This window comes from Brachionichthys hirsutus, chromosome 4 (genome assembly GCF_040956055.1).
Source record: "Brachionichthys hirsutus isolate HB-005 chromosome 4, CSIRO-AGI_Bhir_v1, whole genome shotgun sequence".
In the NCBI taxonomy this organism is placed as follows: domain Eukaryota; kingdom Metazoa; phylum Chordata; class Actinopteri; order Lophiiformes; family Brachionichthyidae; genus Brachionichthys; species Brachionichthys hirsutus.
In genome coordinates this window covers 4,507,078-4,528,137 of record NC_090900.1, presented here as the reverse complement: position 1 = coordinate 4,528,137, position 21,060 = coordinate 4,507,078, and the positions used below count along the sequence as shown (strand labels likewise).

Here is a 21,060-nt window from a genome sequence, read left to right as displayed (position 1 = left end):
GCAGCGGCTAGGCCAATAGGGACGCCTTTTAGCTCTTCAGGATGGTCTCATAGGTCTGGAACACGCACTGGGAAACCTCCGGAGCTCTGCACTTCAGAGAGACCTGAGGGAGAGGACAGTCGAGCAGAGCTGAATGGGACGGACTCAAAAGGCAACATTTCACAGACGTATCAATAACAAGACTGGATGCAGCACCACAGCAAGAACGTTGCTGCTGGGGGGGGGGGTGTACATATTTTAGAAAGCAGGTAAATGTGTTGATGTTTTGAGACATGAATGGAGGAGCAAGCAAAGGAAAAGGACACGAACAGAGTATCAAACTACATCCTGAGGCAAACATTCAGATTTCAGACAAAAGCATCTCAATGTTCCTTCAGTTTCATGAGGTGAACCTGGAGCATGACTGAGAACACCGGGGGGGGGGGGGGGGGGGGGTGACCCTCCATCCTCCCGATGCCTGGGACGCTGAATTCCATCTCAGAAAACGAGACGGAAACGGAAACACACAGAAAATAGATGCAGCCTCTCCACTCAGTCGGGAGAGTTGGGTTTTATGCAGCTCAGTAGTGGGAGTGGGGGGTCCGCTCCCCCCCCCCCCCCCCACCACATGAACGATCGCACTGCAGATGCTACTTCCTCAGAGCCAGGAAACACAAGGCGGCTGGAGTGACTGCACCAGGACAGAAACCATCATGACTGAAACACGCATTCTTCTTGCCCTGACAGAAACGGATCGGTTTGGAGCAGCGCTGGCTCCAACTCCACGCCGGCCTTTCATCACTGTCAGTTTGTAGAATCACACTCGTCCCACTAGAAAACCGTCTGCGTGTCGCAGTGAGTCCGATGAAGAGAGCAAACGGCAGACCGACGATACAAACACAAACAACAAAGCAAAAACCGCCTTCAGTCACGTTTGTTTTCAAACGCTCAAATGTCGCTGAAAATGGGATCAAATTAATATTTATGAATGCGCAGGATTCAACTTTAAATGTCAAATACGGTGCCGACGGCCGTAACGCTTCCGAGCGTGGCGCGGCTATTAACTTAAGCAGATTCTAAGATCAAACAAAAGGTGACGCATGCAGCGTTGGCAGCTCAAGCGCTGCAGCAGGGTGAAGCTGCAACACCGGCCTGAGCCGCCTCCCTGCGCTCAGGACCGCTTACTAATGGATGCTGCTGCTGCCGGCAGCATTTAGGCAGCCGCTCTCCTCTCAGCATGGGGTAAAAGATGTGAGGAAATGCAGCTGAGAGAGAGCTAGAGACTGAAGCTTCACGCTGGGATATCAGCCTTACGTTAAAGAAGCACAGAAAGAAAGCATCAGGGGGCTTGAGTAACGATGGAGGACGGGATCACAGTGTGGGTAAGGTTAAAGGGAGACGGAACCCATGACAGATTCCCTCTACTGGTGATGTGAGCCGCTGGAACGCGGAGCTGAAGCGGCTGCAGCGGTGCAACAGGGCAGAGCAACGACCGGCTCACGAGCCCAAATAGAGGTCAATAGACAGCGGGCGTTCAAAGATCAACGACCCGGGCATGAAATACTCAGAAATATTCTGGTCTTTCACAGGCGACATGTTTTGGCCTTTGCCCGTTGCTGTAATCGCAGTCATGGTTACGGCAACGGTTCCTGTTGATTGCATATCTGAGAAAAGGCCACATATTCAAGATCTAAACAAAGAAATGCTTTAAATCCACAAAAACTCTAAACCCTAAAGTACACGGAAAATGATTAACACTTTGAGGAAACGCTGGCTTTGTAACTTACGTCCCAGAAACCTTCATGTGACACAAATTCCACTCAAAGAATGAGCCAAAGTTCAAATCTGTAACCATAGAAACAAAAACTATCTAAGGTCCTGGCAAACAGGCATCACTTAATGATGCGACTGATGTGTAAAGAAACAATAAAATAATAATAACTGCCAATGACAGAGCGCTGAATAATCGGTTGAGTCACCGTCCCGTCTGCTGAATAAAAACAAGAACATTTGTGTCCGAGGACGCAGACGTCCCCCCCCCCCCACTGGAAAACAGTTTGTGCTGTTGTGGACTAGAGTTGTTTATCAAGTTAGAAATGTGTTTTGTTCCATGTTGATACAATCTGTACATGTTTAGTACATACAGTAGGAAAAGAAGACACTTTATACAGGTGAACACAAAACAAAACATGAACAAATCCAATAAGAGCACAGCGCAGGAACCCGAGGCGCCGCTTCCGGCACATTTAAGGCAGAGAAGCCGCGACGGACTGAATTAAATGCAGAGATTCGTGAGAAAGCACCAGACAGATACGTTTGTGCCACTTTGACCAAGTCCAGAGGTGCGGAGGGAAAATCAGCCAGCATCGCTGGCAACATAGTTGCCATGGGGACAGGAGGTGGCAGATGAGAACACAAGAATCTAATCAAGCAGAGTCCCAATTCTCCCCCCAGGAAAGAATAAATGAGACACATTCTAAATGTGAATTTTCTACAGAAGTATGCAAGTTTACTGAACTTTACCCTGACCCTAACCCTTCAGCCTCAGTTAGTAAATAAGAGTAGAGACTTTGTCATCATGGGTCACTAAAGACAGTAAATATAAGCCAAGTGGTCAAATAAAGGGCTTCTAACGAATGCTAACATGGTCCACCATCAAGTGGCCACGTAAACGAGTAAATATTAACCGTCTGGAAACCTTAAAGGCTCGGGGTTATGTTCACAATTAGTTCCTACGGCAGATATAATATGAAAACTGAAGGCTTTTCAAAGCCGTATGGATTTAAAAAATAAATCCAAAGAGTTTACAAAATGAAAAATCCAAATCAAGTTTTGAGGAGTTGGGGGAGGAAACGGCTAAAAACTTCACGATGAGTTCTCAAAAACAACGCGCTTCATTCCATCACTGCTCTGTTGAGCCCAGTCAGACAGCCTAAAGCTGCAGGATACAAAAAGCAGCGTTTACATGACATTATTTGAATGGCTTGTATTCAAAGGCACAATGACATCAAGAAAATAAATAGCAGGGCTGTACGTCTTCAGGTCTATAAATAGCTGGAAACATTTTTCCTAACAGCTGGCTTTCATGTGATGCGCTAAGAGCGACCGGCAGCAACGAGCAGCTCAGAGAGGCGAGCGCGACACGGTGCAGCAAGGCCAACTTTCAAGTCTGGTCTTCTCTTCGCTTAAAGATTCATGAGCCATCTGCAGAAAGTAGAGCCAGTCCCACTGAGGGAAAACTGTGCTTAAAAATTAACATGAAGATAAAATAACAGTGTAGAAACTCCTCCTGAATTAGAAACAGTGCTTACACTGCAAATAGATGCAGGGGGGGCTGAATGGTTTGCTTATTAATGGAGGGATGACAACAGAGAGGAAAACATTTTCAGAAAGAGGAGCTCAGGAAATTATAATTGGGCCCAAAAGAGGTTGTAAAAAAATAAAATAAAGAGAAAAGAAATTGGAGAAGTGAAAAGCCAAGCAAGCAAAATAAAAATAAAATCTAAAATAGAAAACTTCCCTTCATAGCAGCCACCGAAACCAGAAAATAAATCCAATGACGGTGCGATTCTTAACCATGGCAAGCCTCCAACATTTGTTCTGTCGAACGGATCGTTCTTGGAAATGTTCCCATATGGCGGGAACCCGTGCCGTCGACAGAAATGGAAGGAATAACCTCCGTTTCACCGGATCCAAGATTATCTACAGGAACGGCTGCTCTCCGTTTCTTGTGTGTTCAGTCAAAGTGACAACATCTGGAGCTGTGTGGACGACACGAGGGACCGCAAAAACAAATCGGCGCCCTTCCCGCCCTCAGCGCTCTCGCCGCTGACGACAACACGACAGTCATCGTGTGACTGTGCGGTGACGACGGCGCACTGTCCCTCACTCGGGATTATTACGTGAAAGAAAAGCTGAAAACATTTGATACCAATAAAAATAATTATGGGGAAAAATGTAATAATGAAATAATAAATCCTTTAAAACTACAACCACGCTTTCACAAGGATAACGGCACGCCACTCCCTCTCCTGGATGGCGGCTCGTCGGGGGCTCACCGTGTACATCGGGCTTCCCGCCTGCACCCTCAGCTCGGCGAGCACCCAGATGCCGTTGGTGAGTTTCATCGACTGGTACAGCATGTCCTGACCCTCCACCGTACGCTTGGCTATGGTGAAGATATTGCTACCCTGCAGCTTGTTGGATGCTGCGTCTGTTTGGAAAATCAAAAAAAAAAAAAAAGAACAATGCAATCAAGCTTTAAGCCGTTAAAATGAAACCGCATCAATGATCTGAACAAGCCGTTCCCTTTCTACGTTCCCCTACTTAAACAGGGGAATGAAAGCACAAGACAATGCAGGAGTGCTCCATCCCTTTATCAGCAGAGATAGTCGCTAATATAGAATAATCTGTTGCTGCACCCCAGAAGGATGTGAAACCCTCTTTGTTCATGAAGAATAATGTAATCTGTGGGGGGGTCTCCATTACGCCGTCATTAGGAATTCTTTCCCCGCTCAGCTGCTCTTACGCCTGCAGGAAACTAAATTATCTCACGTAAATAGAGACTGTAGCTGACAAGTTCTCCTCAAATACAATTAGCTTCATTAGTGCGGATTTGAATTTGAGAGAGTCACTAGTTTCACTCTGTCAATTTCATATAGCGTGAAGCTGCAGGATGCAGATGAACACGTCGAGCTCTTTACCTGAGCCGAGATGGCAGTCTTTGATCTGAAACTGCGACTCATTGTCATTAGGAATGTCTTTCCATGTGGCGAGGAATACTTGTCGCTCTGTTGATAAGGAGACAGTCACTGGATGAGTCCAAACACCGAGCAAAATGCACAATATCGGACAATTTAAATGGATTTTCAGGGAGAAAATTACATTATTTCACAACAGGGATAAAAATGTCAGAGTCGTGCGTGAATAGTTTAACTGCAGACTAGATACAAGGCTTCCTGCTGAGGCTCGGGCGCATTGGTTTGCAGCCACCGGCGGCAGCACTGCTGCTAGCCCCATCAGGAGGCTCCACAGGGAGGGAACACTAACACCTTTTCACATAATAAACAAAGTATCGCACAAAAGGGGACAGGAGGAAAACATCAGAAAAACAGCATTTCCTCTGATAAACAGCAGCGCAGCCCTGCTAGGGTCAGAAGGGTCCACGTCACACTTCACCGGGCAGTCGTAGCGGATCCTCCCTGGAAGTCAGACCTCAGCGAGGTTCTCAAGCTTTTGAATGAAGAGATTTAGCCAAGAGACACTCACCCATCTTCCCGTCCTCTAAAAAGAGTATACTGATGGGGTACTGGCAGCTGAAGTAGAACACGTCGATGTTGTTCTTCACAGCCACCTGAGAGAGTGATTACACCCACAGAAGGGAGGGGGGGGGAGCAAGAGATGGGAAATTAGTTTTCAAGCACCTTTCAAGGATTGCTCGCTTTCAGAAACAAATGAATACACACACACACACACACACACACACACGCAGTTCCATTCCATCATCCATCCATCGCTGCATACTTATATTTATATACAAAAATTACTTCTTTCTGCAACACCTTCAAAAACAGCATTAATTCATTCAGATAGGAAATTAAACGGTACAAATAAATGTAGAAATGTAAATGCAAAGTGAAGAAACCAACAAGATCGACTCCTCGAGGGCCCAATAAAGCTAATTGTAAAATCATGCTGCATTATGTCCCTTGGTTTTGGAGGAGATGGGACCCACTTACAAACAAATACATGGATGTAAACCCTGTATGCCCCCCCCCCCCCCCCCCTTACTGCCGGGGATACAGCGTTTAAAGAGTCACGGTCTCATTAAGTCAATTACTGCATTCAGATTCAGGAATACAAACACACCCCAGTCTGAGCGTGCAAACGCCGAGCTCATTAAAAACAGCTACAAGAGTTCAGGTTAAGAAAACCATTTCATCCAGGACGGATGATCAACGGGGGGGGGGGGGGGACTTTTTGTTGTATCCGTATCACAGAGGTGGGCATAAAAACCAAAAGGGACCAAAATGGACCGCCGTGGAATTAGAGTCTTGCTGATTACGGGGAGGTGGAGAGTTTTTAATTAAAGCGGTGAAGCCAAGCGTCAACTTAGTGATTTATATCATCACAATTGAGCAGAATTACACAATTGATTATCTACATGTGGTAATGAGTCACCCAACCTTGCCTGCACCAAGGAACTCATCACTGACACACACCATCGGTGGTTTTGGTTCAAATTAAATCTTTTGAGGGATCTTCAAAACTATCCCTGGAAAAACATTTTATAAGTTTATGGTATTTATTTTTAACAGCTTCTATTATAATGACAATAGATTATCCACATGGTGTCCGCAAGATATTTACCCCCCCCCCCCTCACCCCCCCAAAATAAATAAATAAATAAATTCTGCTGATGTGGATAAAGCACAACCTGAACTCTAGGTGCATGTGAACTAACATGAAAGCTAAAATACACCAACACTGTGTGCATTTTCATTTCATTCTGAGGAGATGCAGACAAAGCATATCCTGTTAAGTACACAATAAGAAAGAAGCCGCCGTTGTGGGTGTTATAAAAATAAAAGTTACACAAAATAAAGCTGACAAGAAAAAAATAAAAAGCACTTAGCAGCAGGTCTGTATTTAAAGAAAAGAAAATAATCAATTTAGTTGTTTAACCTCCACAGGCAGTACTTTTTACAGCGTGTGAGCCCAACGGAACAAGAAGGTGAAACACAAGAACACCCGAACAGGCGGCCGCCGGTGATGCTGATCACAAACACAGTGATGAGAGAACAGCGGGTTCGGACAGAGGACAACAGAAGGACGACTCGTGAATAATTCATTGGGGTGTCTAACTCCCGGGTGCATTGCAGGACTGCCAGTAAAACCCCAAGTTCTGCACGGACATCCCAGAACTTTAAGCAAACATTGACTCAGTGAACCCCCATCCAAGCTACTCGAGCATTTTCCTTAAATCTGCTGTGGTAGGACAATAAATGAGTTAAAAAGAGCTTTAAAATAACAACGAGGGACATTACCCCCCATGAAGTTAAAAACACTTTCCTGTCAGGACAACGCATGAAAGCAGGCCCAGAAGCTGCAGAGCTGAAAGCGCTACAGAGGAAACAAAGGAAGCGTGTGTGGTGGGCCCACTAATGACACCTCGACCCATCACCCCCTCTTATCTTTCTGCTTCCAGCAGCTCAGAGCACCTTTCCACCGTTCTGCCCAGTTAAAAGAGCCAGCCTGATCAAAGTCCAGTCAGCCTCTGCCGTTCTTTTATTTAAAACTTCTCAGCGTTCTGAAGTTCGTTTCAGGTTTTCATGCCGTTTTATTCAGGAGAATGTGGTTCAGATATGTGGTCCCATTTTGAGTTTTCTGAGGTTTCAGTCGTTTCATTTGGGATATAAAGATCTCTTGTTATCGAAGACTTAATTTGTGGTCTGCCGGTGCACAACTGAGCCCCATCCCATCATAATGTCTGATTCCGCCAATACAGAAGGAAACCATTAGTTTTAAACTTTTAAAATAATCAAAATGACTATGATCAGCTGCAGCTGGTGAAACGTCCTGTACTTAATCATGCAGCAACTGAGAACTGAGAAAAGAAAGGCTGTGATCATTTTATTTTTACCCAATAGCATTTAGCGCTGGTCAAGAATCATAAATTAAGTAGAATGGGAGCAAAAGCATAGAATCGATCTATGATAAGAAAAGGCATATTGTGAAATGTACCTGAAGGTTAGTGAGCGGCTCCATCTTCATGACGGGCCCCACGGTGCTGAGAGGAAGGGCCACCTCGATGCTCTGGTTTGGGGTGACGGGAGCAAGGACCTGGAGAGGAGCAGCTGCAGCGAGACCAAAGCTGCAAAGGAGCACGGAGGGATGTTCACATAATGTAAATACGTACAGACATTTAGGTCGCATTCCTTCGTAGGCCATTTTACCTGTTTCTATTAAACTGAATGGCAAAGTCAGCCATGACACTCATGGCTTTATTGGTGAGGGTCATCTCCATTTGGATGACCCCAGCACGGCGGGCAAATGCGCCGGAAATCTCTAGGCCTTTAGCCTTCATGGCGGGAAGCCAGATCTGACGAGAGACCAGAGCAGTTCTTTTATTACGACTCTTGCCACCGATGCTTCATCATTTCTCATCCCATGTAACTGACTCACTGTTTTGGGGGGGTTGTAGGCACTGAGGGGCATACCAACTCCTCCTCCTAGGTCAAACAGGTCATCCAGACCACTGCTAACTGGGGCACTAAAGGAGGCCGGCACGGCTGCTGGTGGCGGTGCGCCAAAAGCAGCCGTGATCTGTGGGTCACAAAGCAGCACAATAGACCAACACCGACTTACTGAGAAATCAACAGAAACTCCAAACACAAGATGACTTACAGCAGGGCTTCCCCCAAGGTCTCCGCCGAGCTGGGGACAGAAACATCCAGTTATTAGAGGTGCAACAACAAACTGCATGATGGAAGACACGACTCAAAATGTACTAAAATCTCCGCTAAATGGAGGGGAGAGGGTAAAGAATGGAAAAAGGAGAACTCCTGGAGGCACTATCCTGAGGACACAGAGGTGCAACAGGTGGCAGGAACGGGGTACTGAGCTGTTGCTGGCCTTTAGTGCCCAGCTTGCCCCCCCCCTCCCCGCACCAACCTCAGTGGGGCTGTATTCTGGGGGTGATGTGGACTGACGAGAGAGCTGAGGCGACAGAGATGGATTCGTCCGCAGTGGAATGGGTGGCTGATTGAAACATGAAACACCCCATACCCAAAAATGAGACAGGAGACGGACTCAAGGATTTATCAGCATTCCACGTTCATGAAATGAAATGAAGGGACGAGTGAACATGTCAGTGATGAATGGGAGCTAAAGTAAAACTGATTAAATGTGGCCCTTAACAAGGCCCCCCCGACATGATTCAGAAGTGTTTTGGCCCCTCCTTCTGTGTAGTTACCGGCTCAGACTCATCCCCCATCTGCAGGTGCAGCATTGGAAACAGAAAGGATAGCATAGAGGAGTCAAAAGAAAAAAGAAAAGCACCGAAAGGCAAGAAAGAATTAACACAATACAAAAACTGAATGGGGGCTTTGGAGACAGACACATAAATACAATGAGAAGACCTACCAGGCTGTCCAGCCCTCCTCCGAGGAGGTCCACAGCACCCATCTGCATCCCAGAGGAGGGTGCAGGCATGGCTGTAGAAGGAGGCGTCAGGTCCAGATTGACCAGATCTCCCAGGAGTTCTCCCTGGGAAGGGATGACAGCAGGGAGTGCGTCCGAAACAACAGCTGCAGAAGTTGTATCTGCGCTGTCAACACTCTCACCACTAGCAGAACCAAAAGACAAAGCATAGATCAATCAATTAGCATTTGATCGATTAATGTTCAAAAGGTATTTCTGCTGGGTGGTTGTTTGTGATCTTGAAAAGAGGAACTAAAATGAGCAGCAGCTTCAGCTTGGCTCGACGGAAAGCGCGTCAGTCAGACGACTGAAGGGAAACATGGACTTACGATCCACCGCTGGGAGGAAGTCTCTTGTGCTGAACGCCACGGCTGCCCTCAACAAAGGCACTGGGAGGCTTGTGGTATACAGAGGCCAGAGTACCAATGTGACAGATAAGCTCCTCCAGCAGTGTGGGCTCAATCAGGTCCGTCTCCTCAGAGATCAGCGGCTTCTCGGCCAGGACGACCTCCTTAGCAGCGACGGGGTCCGTAGAGAGCAGACGCCAGTAGATGTAGCCACGGTCCCTGAGGTCTGGATTATCGGAGTCCTGCACACAGAGATGGAGGCATCAGCAGGAAGTTGAATTATTCATGGCACTTCTACATCAAATAGAGCAAAGGTTTCTGTCTCGGGGAGATACGAGAGTGAGCAGTGAATTTAAAACATCAAACACCGCGGGTGCCTTCGATAGGGTTTAACCAATAAATGCGTTAACTTGACACGAGACACATTTACTACTGTGGGGAACGCTAGCAGGAACAAAGCCTCTGTGCAAACAGTTACTCGTTTATTACCGACTGTAAACGTACAGAATCACAACAAACGAGCCACGTTTTAAACTCCTTATCTGCGAAAGATACGGTTCTGCTGACATTGTGTCAAAGAGAAAGCAGTAGCCTTATTATGGTCATTGGAATGGTTGTATATGTCAATGTTAGAGGCATTACTGAAACCTTAAATGGTAAAGTAGAGTAGTAGCGATCTCTTGAGAAAACCAAGGCCAGGGGGCTGCAGTAAGAACGGCAGGCACCAGAGTGAGGATTAGAAAATATCCGAGGGCGGGGATGAACGTGTAATAAACTGCGATTGATCGTTTCCTCACCTGCGTGGCCAAGCTCAACACCTGCTGCACGAGCTCCTGCGTCTCAGTCGGCTTTTTCAGGAACAACTTGACAATTGCCGTCAGAAGCTGCAGCTGCACCTGCAGGACAGCCGATTCGCACAGAACACTTTAGAAGTGCAAAGACACCATCACGAACGTAGAATTCCTCTACGGGTTCGGACTGTCGCTTCTGATTTCAGTGCATTTCAACCGCCGCCCGCAAAGTACAGAAGAAAAAAAACACACAACTCTCCTAAACGCACCTGAGTGCTTTCGTCATGGAAGCCCTCCAAAAAGCTCTCCAGCAACTCATCGGCATTGTCGATGCGCTCGGCGTATTCGCCCACAATCCAGATCATGGCGGCACGCGCCTCCGGCTCATCCAGGGAGTCCAGGTTTTCACAGAGAGTGGCGATCACGCTCTCATATCTGAGGAGTCACAAACAAAACACACAAAAAAAACAGAATTATTGCGCATGTGATCCAACACTGCAAAACACGATGAATGAGTCGTAAACAGTCTCAGGGACTTGGGAGTAACTCCATATGGTTGAATTGAAATAGATTTACTCCATTTGTGATCACCGGGGACAAAAGCAATAGAATCACCACCTTGCAGTTATGAAACTCTGTTCTGCATTTTTTCAGCCGTCTGCAAAATCTCATGTATTTAATGAAAATGCTGATGGACTTCAGTAATTACAAAATGTTTTCATTATATATAAAACAGTACGTCTGAAACATGAGGCTAAAACCATCAGTATTAGACCTGCATGGTGGCGAAACTCTCTAGTAATAGACGTGTGATGCCCCCAGTTCTTCTTCTCCTTTAGATAAGGCAGAATTATATAAAATGACTCACGATGAATTAATAAAAAAAGGCAGGAGAAGTTGGAATGTGTGGTGACTAATAATGTAAGCTTCAGGTTTTTCAACGCTGCTCCTTTGGAGACTCAAATGGCGATGTGTGTAAGAATTTTCTGCTTGGCAAAGAACCCACTCCAGCTGAATCTACTGGGTGTTTTATTCTTTGTGCACCTTTGGAATACTTTCAGATCTGAAAGTGTTTGTTCAATTAGCTTTCACTGTCTAACGAGGAACAGAAAATAATCAGAGTTAAATGAGTCTTATTGTTTACGTGAGAAAATGCTACATTTCAGACAGCAATGCGAAATGCAGCATCACACCTCTAAGAACGAGCATATGAATGGCCTCTGTAAACAAATAACGAATGAATGACCTTCGCTTGCGTCCAAGTGGAAACTTACTTGTTGGGGTACTTGCGGAAGATGTCCTTGATGACCACAATGGCCTCCTGCACAACGTAGTTGACCTTGGTTTGAATGAGGTCGAGCAGTGTGCTGACACAGCGCTCTGCGGATTGCTAGGGAACAACCAGGAAAGAAGATGAATAAATCTGTCATGACCGGCATACAGATTCAAAAACAGCAAAGATATCAGCATTTTATAAAATGAGTGCAAAACATGGAACTCGTTTCACTGCGTTCAAAATAATAAATTAATCAATTGCTTTAAAATGAAGTCTTACTGAGTCTATTTTAGTTTGTTATACGTGAACTGTTTAAACAAGGCTTTTATATTTAATATGAAGCCTGGACCAAAGGGAATACTGAAGAGATTCAACAGTAAAAAGAGCTGCATCCATTGAGAGCCGCACAAATGACTGCCAAACAGCATCCTCTGTGCTCCTCTGTCAAAAGCTCGACTTTCTCAAGGGAACCATTTTTAAACCATGTAATTTATCACACGGTTCAATAACAATCTGAGGATATATTTAAACAGAATCAATCAGTTTGTTGCGATAAATTCTAGAACACGGGATGTGTAACACGTGTAAGAATATCTTGAGTCCCCTTCATGAGAACAGGACACAGACGACCTGAGAACATTGTGCCGCTGCACCAATCATGATTTATCGTATCCTACTAGTATCCAAAAGGGAAATGTCTGAAAGAGTTACACAATTTGTTTTCCGAAACATATCGTTCCGTCATGTTGACAGGTAGGCCTGGCTGTAGAACTGCACTCTCTGACTCGTGCTATCTTGTAGCTTGATAAATGGCACAAGGATTTGACGGTATGACATCATCTCCACCGACCTCTACTTTGATGGCACAGCGGCCAATGGCTCTGACCGCTTTCCGGACAAAGTCCACATCCACCTCAGTGGCGTACTCCTTCAGTTCGGCCAGGACCTACGGCAAAAAATAAACAACCGAGTCACTCAGAGTCGAATGTCCAGTACCTGTGGAGAAGACGATTCACGATCGTTTCAGCCCAATAGTGTATTTGGCTGGGCGAGTGTTACCTGGGCGATGTTTGCTTGAGACGCCAGGCGAATCATGATGTCCAGCTTCTCCAGTTTTACATAGATCGGGTCATTATACTTTACGAAGAAAACCTTCATCTCATGTTTAAGGATCTCTGGGCTAAAGAGGGAAATCAAATCAGTTTCACAACACAACATGGAATAAATTAATAATGTGCCATCATACAGTAAAACGTTTTCAGGGCCTCAAAATATAGTCTCTCTCTCTGCGTATTTACCGTCTCTGTACGATAAGGTTGATGTTTCTGAGGGCCACGTATTGTAACTCGGGCTCAGCAGAGAGAAGAGTGACCAGAGGAGGAGCGAGCTTCTTCAGCAGCGTGCCATAATAGTCCAAGTCTTTAGGAAGCATCTCCATAAACTTCATCAAGACTTTGACGGCAGACAGCACAACCGCAGAGTTGGCGTGCGAGAGTCGTGGGGTGACACGCTCACAGATGCTAGGGACATGCCAATGACAGCGGGAGAAAATGAGCATCAGGATATAAAAGGGATTATTTGGGAAAATGTGCAACATTAACGAATTACCGTCTCTCACCTCTGGGACTCGCGGTCATCGCGAGGCGTGTAATTGGCCAAGCAGTCCAGGATGAAAATCTGCCCCCATTCTGTACACTCGTTCAAAGCTGTCAGCAACTTGTTGATGGTCTGAGGATTCAGGTCCAGCAGATTGCTGTTGGGGTGAGACTCTGCTATCTCAGACAGAGCGGCCACAGCATTCGCTACAACCTAGAGATAAAAACAAGACAGATAAACGCGTAGGAGAGTCTGAGCCAGCAGTTACAAGAGAAGCCACTGAAATAACAACTCTGGCAACGTGTTCAACGATTGTATGCCAGCCATGGGCTTATCAGTATGAAGCAGAGCAGGGGCTTGCAGCCACCCTGAGAAGGCATCTGAAGGAGTCGTACCATGGGGTTGGAGTCAGAGATGAGGTCTTTAAGGGTGTCCAGGAAGCCTTGGTCCTCGACTAACTGAGCGTTGATATCATGGAGTTTTGCTACACACACAGCAGCAGTCTTCCTCACGTATGGGTCTTCATCCTTCAGACATTTCCTCAGCGGCTCACAGAGGTACTCTGTAATCTTGTCCACACGGATGCAGCCCATTGTTCGAACAGCAAGGGCCCGGATTAGAGGGTTAGGATCTTCACAGTCCTGGGTGGGTGGTTGAGAGAGTCTTTGTTATAACTGTCATTTATTTCATTATTACATTAGAGTATCTGAAATGTTTCCTGCATTCAGCTTTTTGTAAAAATGTAAACAATTCATTAAAGTGCTTTTGCAGTTAGATGAAAGGGAAAAGGGAAAATGTTCAAAAGAAACTGATGGTTGTGTTTGACCTACTCTGATACCTGGAGGGTTGGTAATTACCTCAGTCAGAGATTCAGAAAGGAAATAATGTAATTCTAACGGCATGCATGAGTAGGTCCAACAGGATATTCAGTTTAAGTCTACAGTGCCACGCCGACCTGCCTATAATCCTGAATAAAGTGGTGGAACCGAGCATAATTGATCCGTCATCATCGAGTGGAAGAAGGCGCCGCAGCCACTGTTACTTTTCCTGAATTTCTATGCAGAGCTGCAGTGAAAACCTAAATATGCTGGTACGTGCTCTGGAATACAATAATTTATTTATAAGCCCTCACTTCCACCGCCGTTGAGAGAAATTGTGTTGGCCATGGAGAATGGGGAACTGAGCACGCCTGTCATACTAGTCACAGGGTGTTGACTGTAGATGTAGGGGGGTTATAGGACAAAACAAACAAAAATAAACTACTTAATTACCTTATCCTGGTGCTTAAAAGAGCACTCGACAAAAAAGATGTTTAGAACAAGACTTGAATGATGGATAAGTCCGTCAATTTTTCTTTTTTACACGATCATGACAGCTTTTACCTTCACAAAGGTGTTGACAGCCATAATAGCCATGTCCGGCTGACTCTTGGCGTAGTTCATCAGATAGAGGTAGACCAGCTTTTTCAGTTCCAGGTTGTCCGTCTGCATGCAGTTCACGACATCTGGGAACAGGGCACTGAAGCAAGGACAACGCGTCATGTGATTACAGACGGAAACATAGAACGTGAGGTTTCGCAGCACATTATTCCAGCGCGGATGTTTCTGACGTTCATTTCCTTCGGCTCACCTGACATCTTTGCCGACCGTCATAGATGCAATGACCTTTTTCACAGCTTCCTTCTTCTTCTCCTTCTTATCGCTGTTCAGCTCTGCCTTGAGCTCAAAGATCTCACCTGTACACCAAAGAGAAAAAAAGCAAACCATGCCTCATCTCATACTTGGCGATGTCAGGCGACTCAGGTCTGCAAAGGAAGCACTGGAGAGACTTGGATACAAATATCATTCCTTCAGTGTCAAAGACATTCCCACTCGCATAAACCAGACAATAAATATGGACACTGTCAATTTAAAGATTAAAATTGAGTTGATGTATTTAGAGTTCTCAGAGCACCAAGACCAATATCAGTCTTAATAACAGCAGCAAACCCATTATAACCCCCCCACACACACACACTGCCCCCAGAACGTTCGCAGCAGATTGGCCACATGGCAGGGGAAGCAAATACTGAGAGAAAAAGTTAATTTGTATCATGTAAACATATAAACACACATTATCACTAATGTTTGCGTGTTGTTAGCCCCTTTTGTGAGAACACGCTCTTACTCTGTTCATGTCGTGTGAAAAGAGTCCCGCAGATACAAAAGGAGGTCCAGCAGGACAGTCAAATATATAATTAATGCTCATTATGTCTAAACTAATCTACAATAACCAGAGTGGCTCAGTTCATGGTAACAGCTTAGATACAAAGCAGGTTAAGAGGTCAAGCTAGGCCCGTCAGGCACTGCGTAATTATAGTTGACATCTCAGCTTTAGAGAATGCATTAATCACTTGAGTATTAGTGACATTTATTTGGGTGTGAACAGCAATGATCATGTTCTTCAAGAATACATCCACTAAACAATCTTTAATTAATTAGCCTGCAGTACATTATCAACATTAAAAATAAAGTCAATTTCCTATTTGCAGAAATAACTCGGAACCATCCCAAATTACTAGATTTAAAAATCTTAAATGAAAGACTAACACACAAGTTTAGGGGGGGGAAGCTAAGCACTCAGACCTTTCTTGGTAGTGGTGAAGTACTTTGAGTCCGTCATCTTGGATCCAAATTGTCGATTCTCCTACGAAAGGCACAGATGGTGAGAAACTTAGAACTCCTGCCCTCGTGGTGTCCTCAGAGAAGCAACAGGAAACATGAGATGTGCAAACACAGGGAAATAAAAGGACTTCCTGTCTTCTCCTGAACAAACAGTAATCCTGCTTGAACAAAAACCTTACATTTTGTTGAATAGACACTAATATATCCTCTTTAAACGTGAATCTTACTGGTCAGCATGTATATGACCAACATTTTCTTTTAAACCAAACCAGTTTCAAATGATTTTGCAACATTCATAAATATATATTTCAAATGATGGTTGCCACTGTAAAAGATTTACACAATTGCTCTTATTTCAGTCGTACTATTCAAGTTCAAGGGACTTTTGTCAAGCTTATACTAAACAAAATAAGTCAATCTTAAAGTAAAACTCTCTCTGGCAACAGGAAAAAATAAAACTAGGCTTCATTTAAAACTATTAAAATAAAACCTTTATGACTTACTATGCTACATTTGACTCTTTCGGTAATGGTCGGTATTTTTAGTGAATATTTTGCCGATGCAAAATCTATGACACACCACCGATTTAGCCGAAAATTGTGATGCCTTTTCCTTTTTACGAGGGGTCAGCATGCACAGTCAAAAATTAACTAACGTACTACTCACTCAAGGGCTGAAGTTTCATGTAATGGGATGAGATGAGATAGATAACTGATCTCAAAATAGAGAGCACAAAATCAGTACCACTATTTGTTCTTGAGGACAGATACCCAGTTTTTTGTTTTTTTTACTTGGTTTCAATCAGCACAACTTCATACAACTCAGTGGACTAAAATGAATAAACCGTCAGCACATTTTCATCTGAAAGCTCAAGGAGACATTTTCTACGGTTTCTTTATTAAGAACAGACCCATGTGTATCTCTGTAGGTATCCGCTGCATGTCAGGCACTTAATAAAGAAATAAAGATAAAATAAATAAATAAATGCCACAACGTGGTGAAAAGAACTGCCTTACGTTTGCATGCATTGCTTCCCACGGGACTACATTGTATTGCCCTCGCCTGTTTTAATCCAAAAAGATGTTAAATGATGCTGTAGCGCATATTATTTTGCAAAGAAAAAATGCAAATAATGCTGACAAAGAAAAAAAAAAAGATGCTGCTCTATTTATTTCATTTGCCTTCACGTAGAAGACGTTTTAGGTATATTTACGCTACAAAAATGTATGAAAGTGTCCAAAAAAAAAGTGACACAACTCGCGACGTTGCCGCAAGTTTTGACAGTTTTTACTCTAAATTTGGATTTCTGCGTGAACACGTAGTTAATAACAATGTCCTGCATCAAAAAGAATCTTCGACAAAGCATTCAGTTTGATTTACTGAGCTACATGTCGCTCTCACATCGGGCAGGGACCACGTAGCCTTAGCTAGCCAGACGATACACCTGCTGTTTACGATAATTGGCATTACTGACATTCTAAAATGGCACTGAACTGAAAGCATAATCTTAAAAAGGCGATAAATTAACAACGCGAGTGCTGCACACGAGCTGCGTTAAAGTTAAACCGCTAGCTTAGCCGATAACTAAAGGAAAAGGTTCGTTAGCTAGTGAGCAAAGGCTAGCATGATGCTCTATTAGCATAGCAGGCTAAAGTGTGTACAACTCCGCTAGACGAAAGCTAACAATCGCTTAACTCTAATGTGCCCATAATGTTCCGTAATTACTCACGCATAATTGATTCGCCCACTCCTGCATGTTTAAAATAATTACAGTTAGACAGATAAGGGAAACCGGAGCTACAGGCTAGCAGCCTGCCTGTCAGTGTCAGCTAGCGCCGAGCCACTTTTCCAGCGTGTAGCGCTGAGACATGACCTTCTAAGTACCGGCTTAAGCACGCCTTTGCCGGGATAGTTAAGCTCTTAATCTCTGGGTCTGGTGTAAATCTTACCTAACGAATTGGCGTGCCCTCTCGAGTTGAATTTAGAGTCTCCACAAAATGACTTCACAGAGGAAATAGCCACTATTAACTTACCCTGGCAGCGTCGTAGGGGCTGAGCGGTGGCCTTTCTCCCCTCCCACTTCATCTACTTCCGGCTTTCCGTAGAATAACACACGGCTACGTCACTTCTCAGGCACAAACGACTATCTTTAACTTTGGTTCAGCAACTCTTTTAACACATTTTATTTTCCAGCACTTTCCGAGGATTGTTGAAAATATATTATGAAGACAAAAAAAAATTCTGAAACAAGCATCGTATGCTGTGCTGTTGAGTATTACATTACTATACTATTGCTCTTTAAAAAGATGGACAAATCATGAGAAGAGAGAATAATTAAAGATATTTATACTGCTAGAATTGAAGCCAAATTTATTCACCCAATTGCAGGGATGATTTAATGGCAAATTGGCAAAAGATCCCCTGGACCATCACCAAACTTCTGTGTCTGATCTTTTTTTGGTGGCAAATGTCTAGATTAAGACTGAGCATAAATGTAGGCCTTTTCAGAGCAATGAAGGGACCCTACTCATAAAGTAAAGCCATGAACGTAAGCATATAATTAAGAACATGCATTTAATAAATAAGGGATGCTACTCAAGACACTGAATAATTTGAGAATGCAATAGTCAAGTAGAATTTTGAGTTGAATGTGGAAATGTTTTTATATATTTTGTTCCTGGTAGATTTTCTTTTTGGAAACAGCTGAAAAATAGTACCAGAATATTTTCCAAACACCCCGAATATACAATTGGCATTTTAAAGAAATTGTTCATACTGGCTAATAATGTGGGTTTTTTTTTTCTTCAGACAATGGCAAAAATAAGCAAACAAAACATAGTTTTACATGTCATAGGCCTTTGTTACGATTTGTCCATTTTCTTAAATAGTAGAACAACAATTACATTTGTTTTGGATATAACGTGCAACAGCATGGGGTAATTTCAATTTTAAAGGGCAACATCAACATTCTTTCTCTGTACATTCTCAAGCAAAACTGGGAATATGGAATCAAGTACTTTTTTAGTTTCAGATCAATCAACCATCAGATATCAGCCAACTGGACTACTGGTGTGACTACAAACAGAGGGCTGTAGCTAATGCAACAAAGACAGGTTTTCCAGTACACGATGTAAATATATATATATATATGAAGAATGATGAACCATTGTTCTATTATGGTTTTTCCAACTCCAATATTCCTCTGCTCTGCACCTTGCAGTGACCAAATGTCTACATGAAAATATGATCCAGCATAACATATAAACCCAGAAGAAAGTATTTATTACAAGAACAACCTGACAGCATTTTCATCTCCAAAAAAAATGAAATGTTGCAGTATTGCCATTTTATACATTTCAATTCCACAATGTCACGCAATCTGTACATTTACCGTAACTGAAGTGAAAACAACATAGGCAAACATGAAAGTGTTTCATCTTGAACATTCAGATTTTCCTGATTAGGGATAGCATGACTAAAAATAGTTTCCATTTCCACAAAATTGTGAAGAATCAAGATTATACAAATACAATCACTCTTTTGAAATGTAATTGCATGTTTGTGTGAAATCACAGATTGTGTAGTTGGCAAACATTAAACACCAGATGATCCATATCTGATTTTTTAAATAATCCATTAGAAATTGCTTTAAAAATAATAATAATAATGTTTTACTTAAATATGTGTTTAACAGTTGAAACTCATAAGTGGGTACATACTGAGTCAATGTAGCTCTAACAATAGTGATACATCACAAATTATGTATAGCAATTAAATCAGGTTTTAATCAAATTCCTGGATCTCTGAATGCAACAAAAACAGCACATATATGTTTACATTATGCATATACCTGTTTTAAACAATAATTCTAATCAATTATTATGTCTCTGCTGTATGCTGAAGAGAAAACTGAGAGTTTAATTATATAAGGTCTTTACATGTTGGACCCTACCTCATTTAGACCCCCTAAAAATGTACAAATCTCTTATCAGTATTTGTAACAAGGAAGTCACTTTAGCCCGATTAGGCTGAATATTACCATAAATAAATAAATTAAGCCAACATCATTCATCCCTCTTTCCAAGTCCATACATATTCTCATACAGTATGTACACCATGTATGCACACTTTTCTTAAAGCCTATTCAGTGTGCGCTGCAAGAATTAGGCCTCGCCTAGAGAAAGAAAATGCTGTAAATAAAGTCTCCACCCACAACTTTAATTGAAATATTGTTTCTGGAAGATACAGAATAGGGATGGTTCTACAATATGTGATAATGGAGAATATAATGGGATTTTGTAACTGATATATATTTGCAGCAAAAATAAAAAAATTCTTGTATTGAGCGTTACAGAAGAAAAACTTTGAGGAGCATTTTTTTCTTACGTTTTCTGATACAATACAATTATTTCACTTAATATTAATTAAAAGCTAGTAATTGGTAATTGTGAGCTGGACTTTGGGTGAGACCAGAGTGGTGGCAAAAAAAAAAAAGATTTGCATTCTCTCCATATTATGCGGTTTCTGCAGGGCACGAACACTATAATACCAACATTTTCACTTTCAAATATATTTTACAGAGTTCACACAAGTTAAATACCCAAAACAGGATTTACAGTAGCTGGAGTCGTGACTTTCATACTCTGTGTGTGAAAACTGTGCAAGAGTTTCACAAGAGAACCTTTCCAATAGCAGTATCCATTACCGGTAATCATTCTTCTTTTGCACACGTTGATAATCAAGTAAAATTATTTCCTCGTCCATCCAGTCATTCTTCATTCATCAAAGGCCATATTATATCATATCATTGTTAGCTCTAACCTGCACCAGAACATGTGATTCAGAAAGTACGGAAGAGAGGGCATGTGTCAGAAATACAGGTTTGTTTGTTTTTGCTTTTAATAAATTGGACTTCTTTAACCACTAGATGGCCCCACTGATTCTATCGTGTCATTGAAATTCATCCGCTGACTTGGTTGTCTGGCTTCCTGTGTTGAAAACAACCAACAGGGACAAGAAGAGGTGGTTGATCACGTGTCTTTTACGCTGAGCTGAACACCCACACCAAGTATTCATCAAATTAAAATATTTTACATTTGTCCACATTTAAAGTCAAAGTATATTAATAGCAATAAAAGTTAATGATCGATGCGGTGTGACTGAATAAACCGTGCCACTGTCAAGCAAAACATTCAAAAACTAACCAG

General features: G+C 43.0%; 1 protein-coding gene across 1 annotated transcript; it reads right to left on the bottom strand.

The window, feature by feature from the left end:
- Nucleotide 1: 1 nt before the first annotated feature.
- ap1b1 (adaptor related protein complex 1 subunit beta 1) lies at nt 2-17,609 on the bottom strand. Its single transcript, XM_068760689.1, has 24 exons — nt 17,583-17,609; nt 15,815-15,875; nt 14,820-14,925; nt 14,573-14,708; nt 13,586-13,831; nt 13,213-13,403; nt 12,893-13,114; nt 12,654-12,774; nt 12,445-12,540; nt 11,593-11,708; nt 10,588-10,753; nt 10,325-10,423; nt 9,510-9,769; nt 9,124-9,325; nt 8,954-8,974; nt 8,653-8,739; nt 8,386-8,415; nt 8,164-8,304; nt 7,935-8,080; nt 7,723-7,852; nt 5,248-5,332; nt 4,683-4,769; nt 4,038-4,192; nt 2-103 (listed from the first exon to the last, which is right to left on the bottom strand). The coding sequence occupies exons 1-24, from the start codon at nt 17,607-17,609 to the stop codon at nt 29-31; spliced, it is 3,006 nt and encodes a 1,001-aa protein (XP_068616790.1). The 3' UTR covers nt 2-28.
- Nucleotides 17,610-21,060: the final 3,451 nt, after the last annotated feature.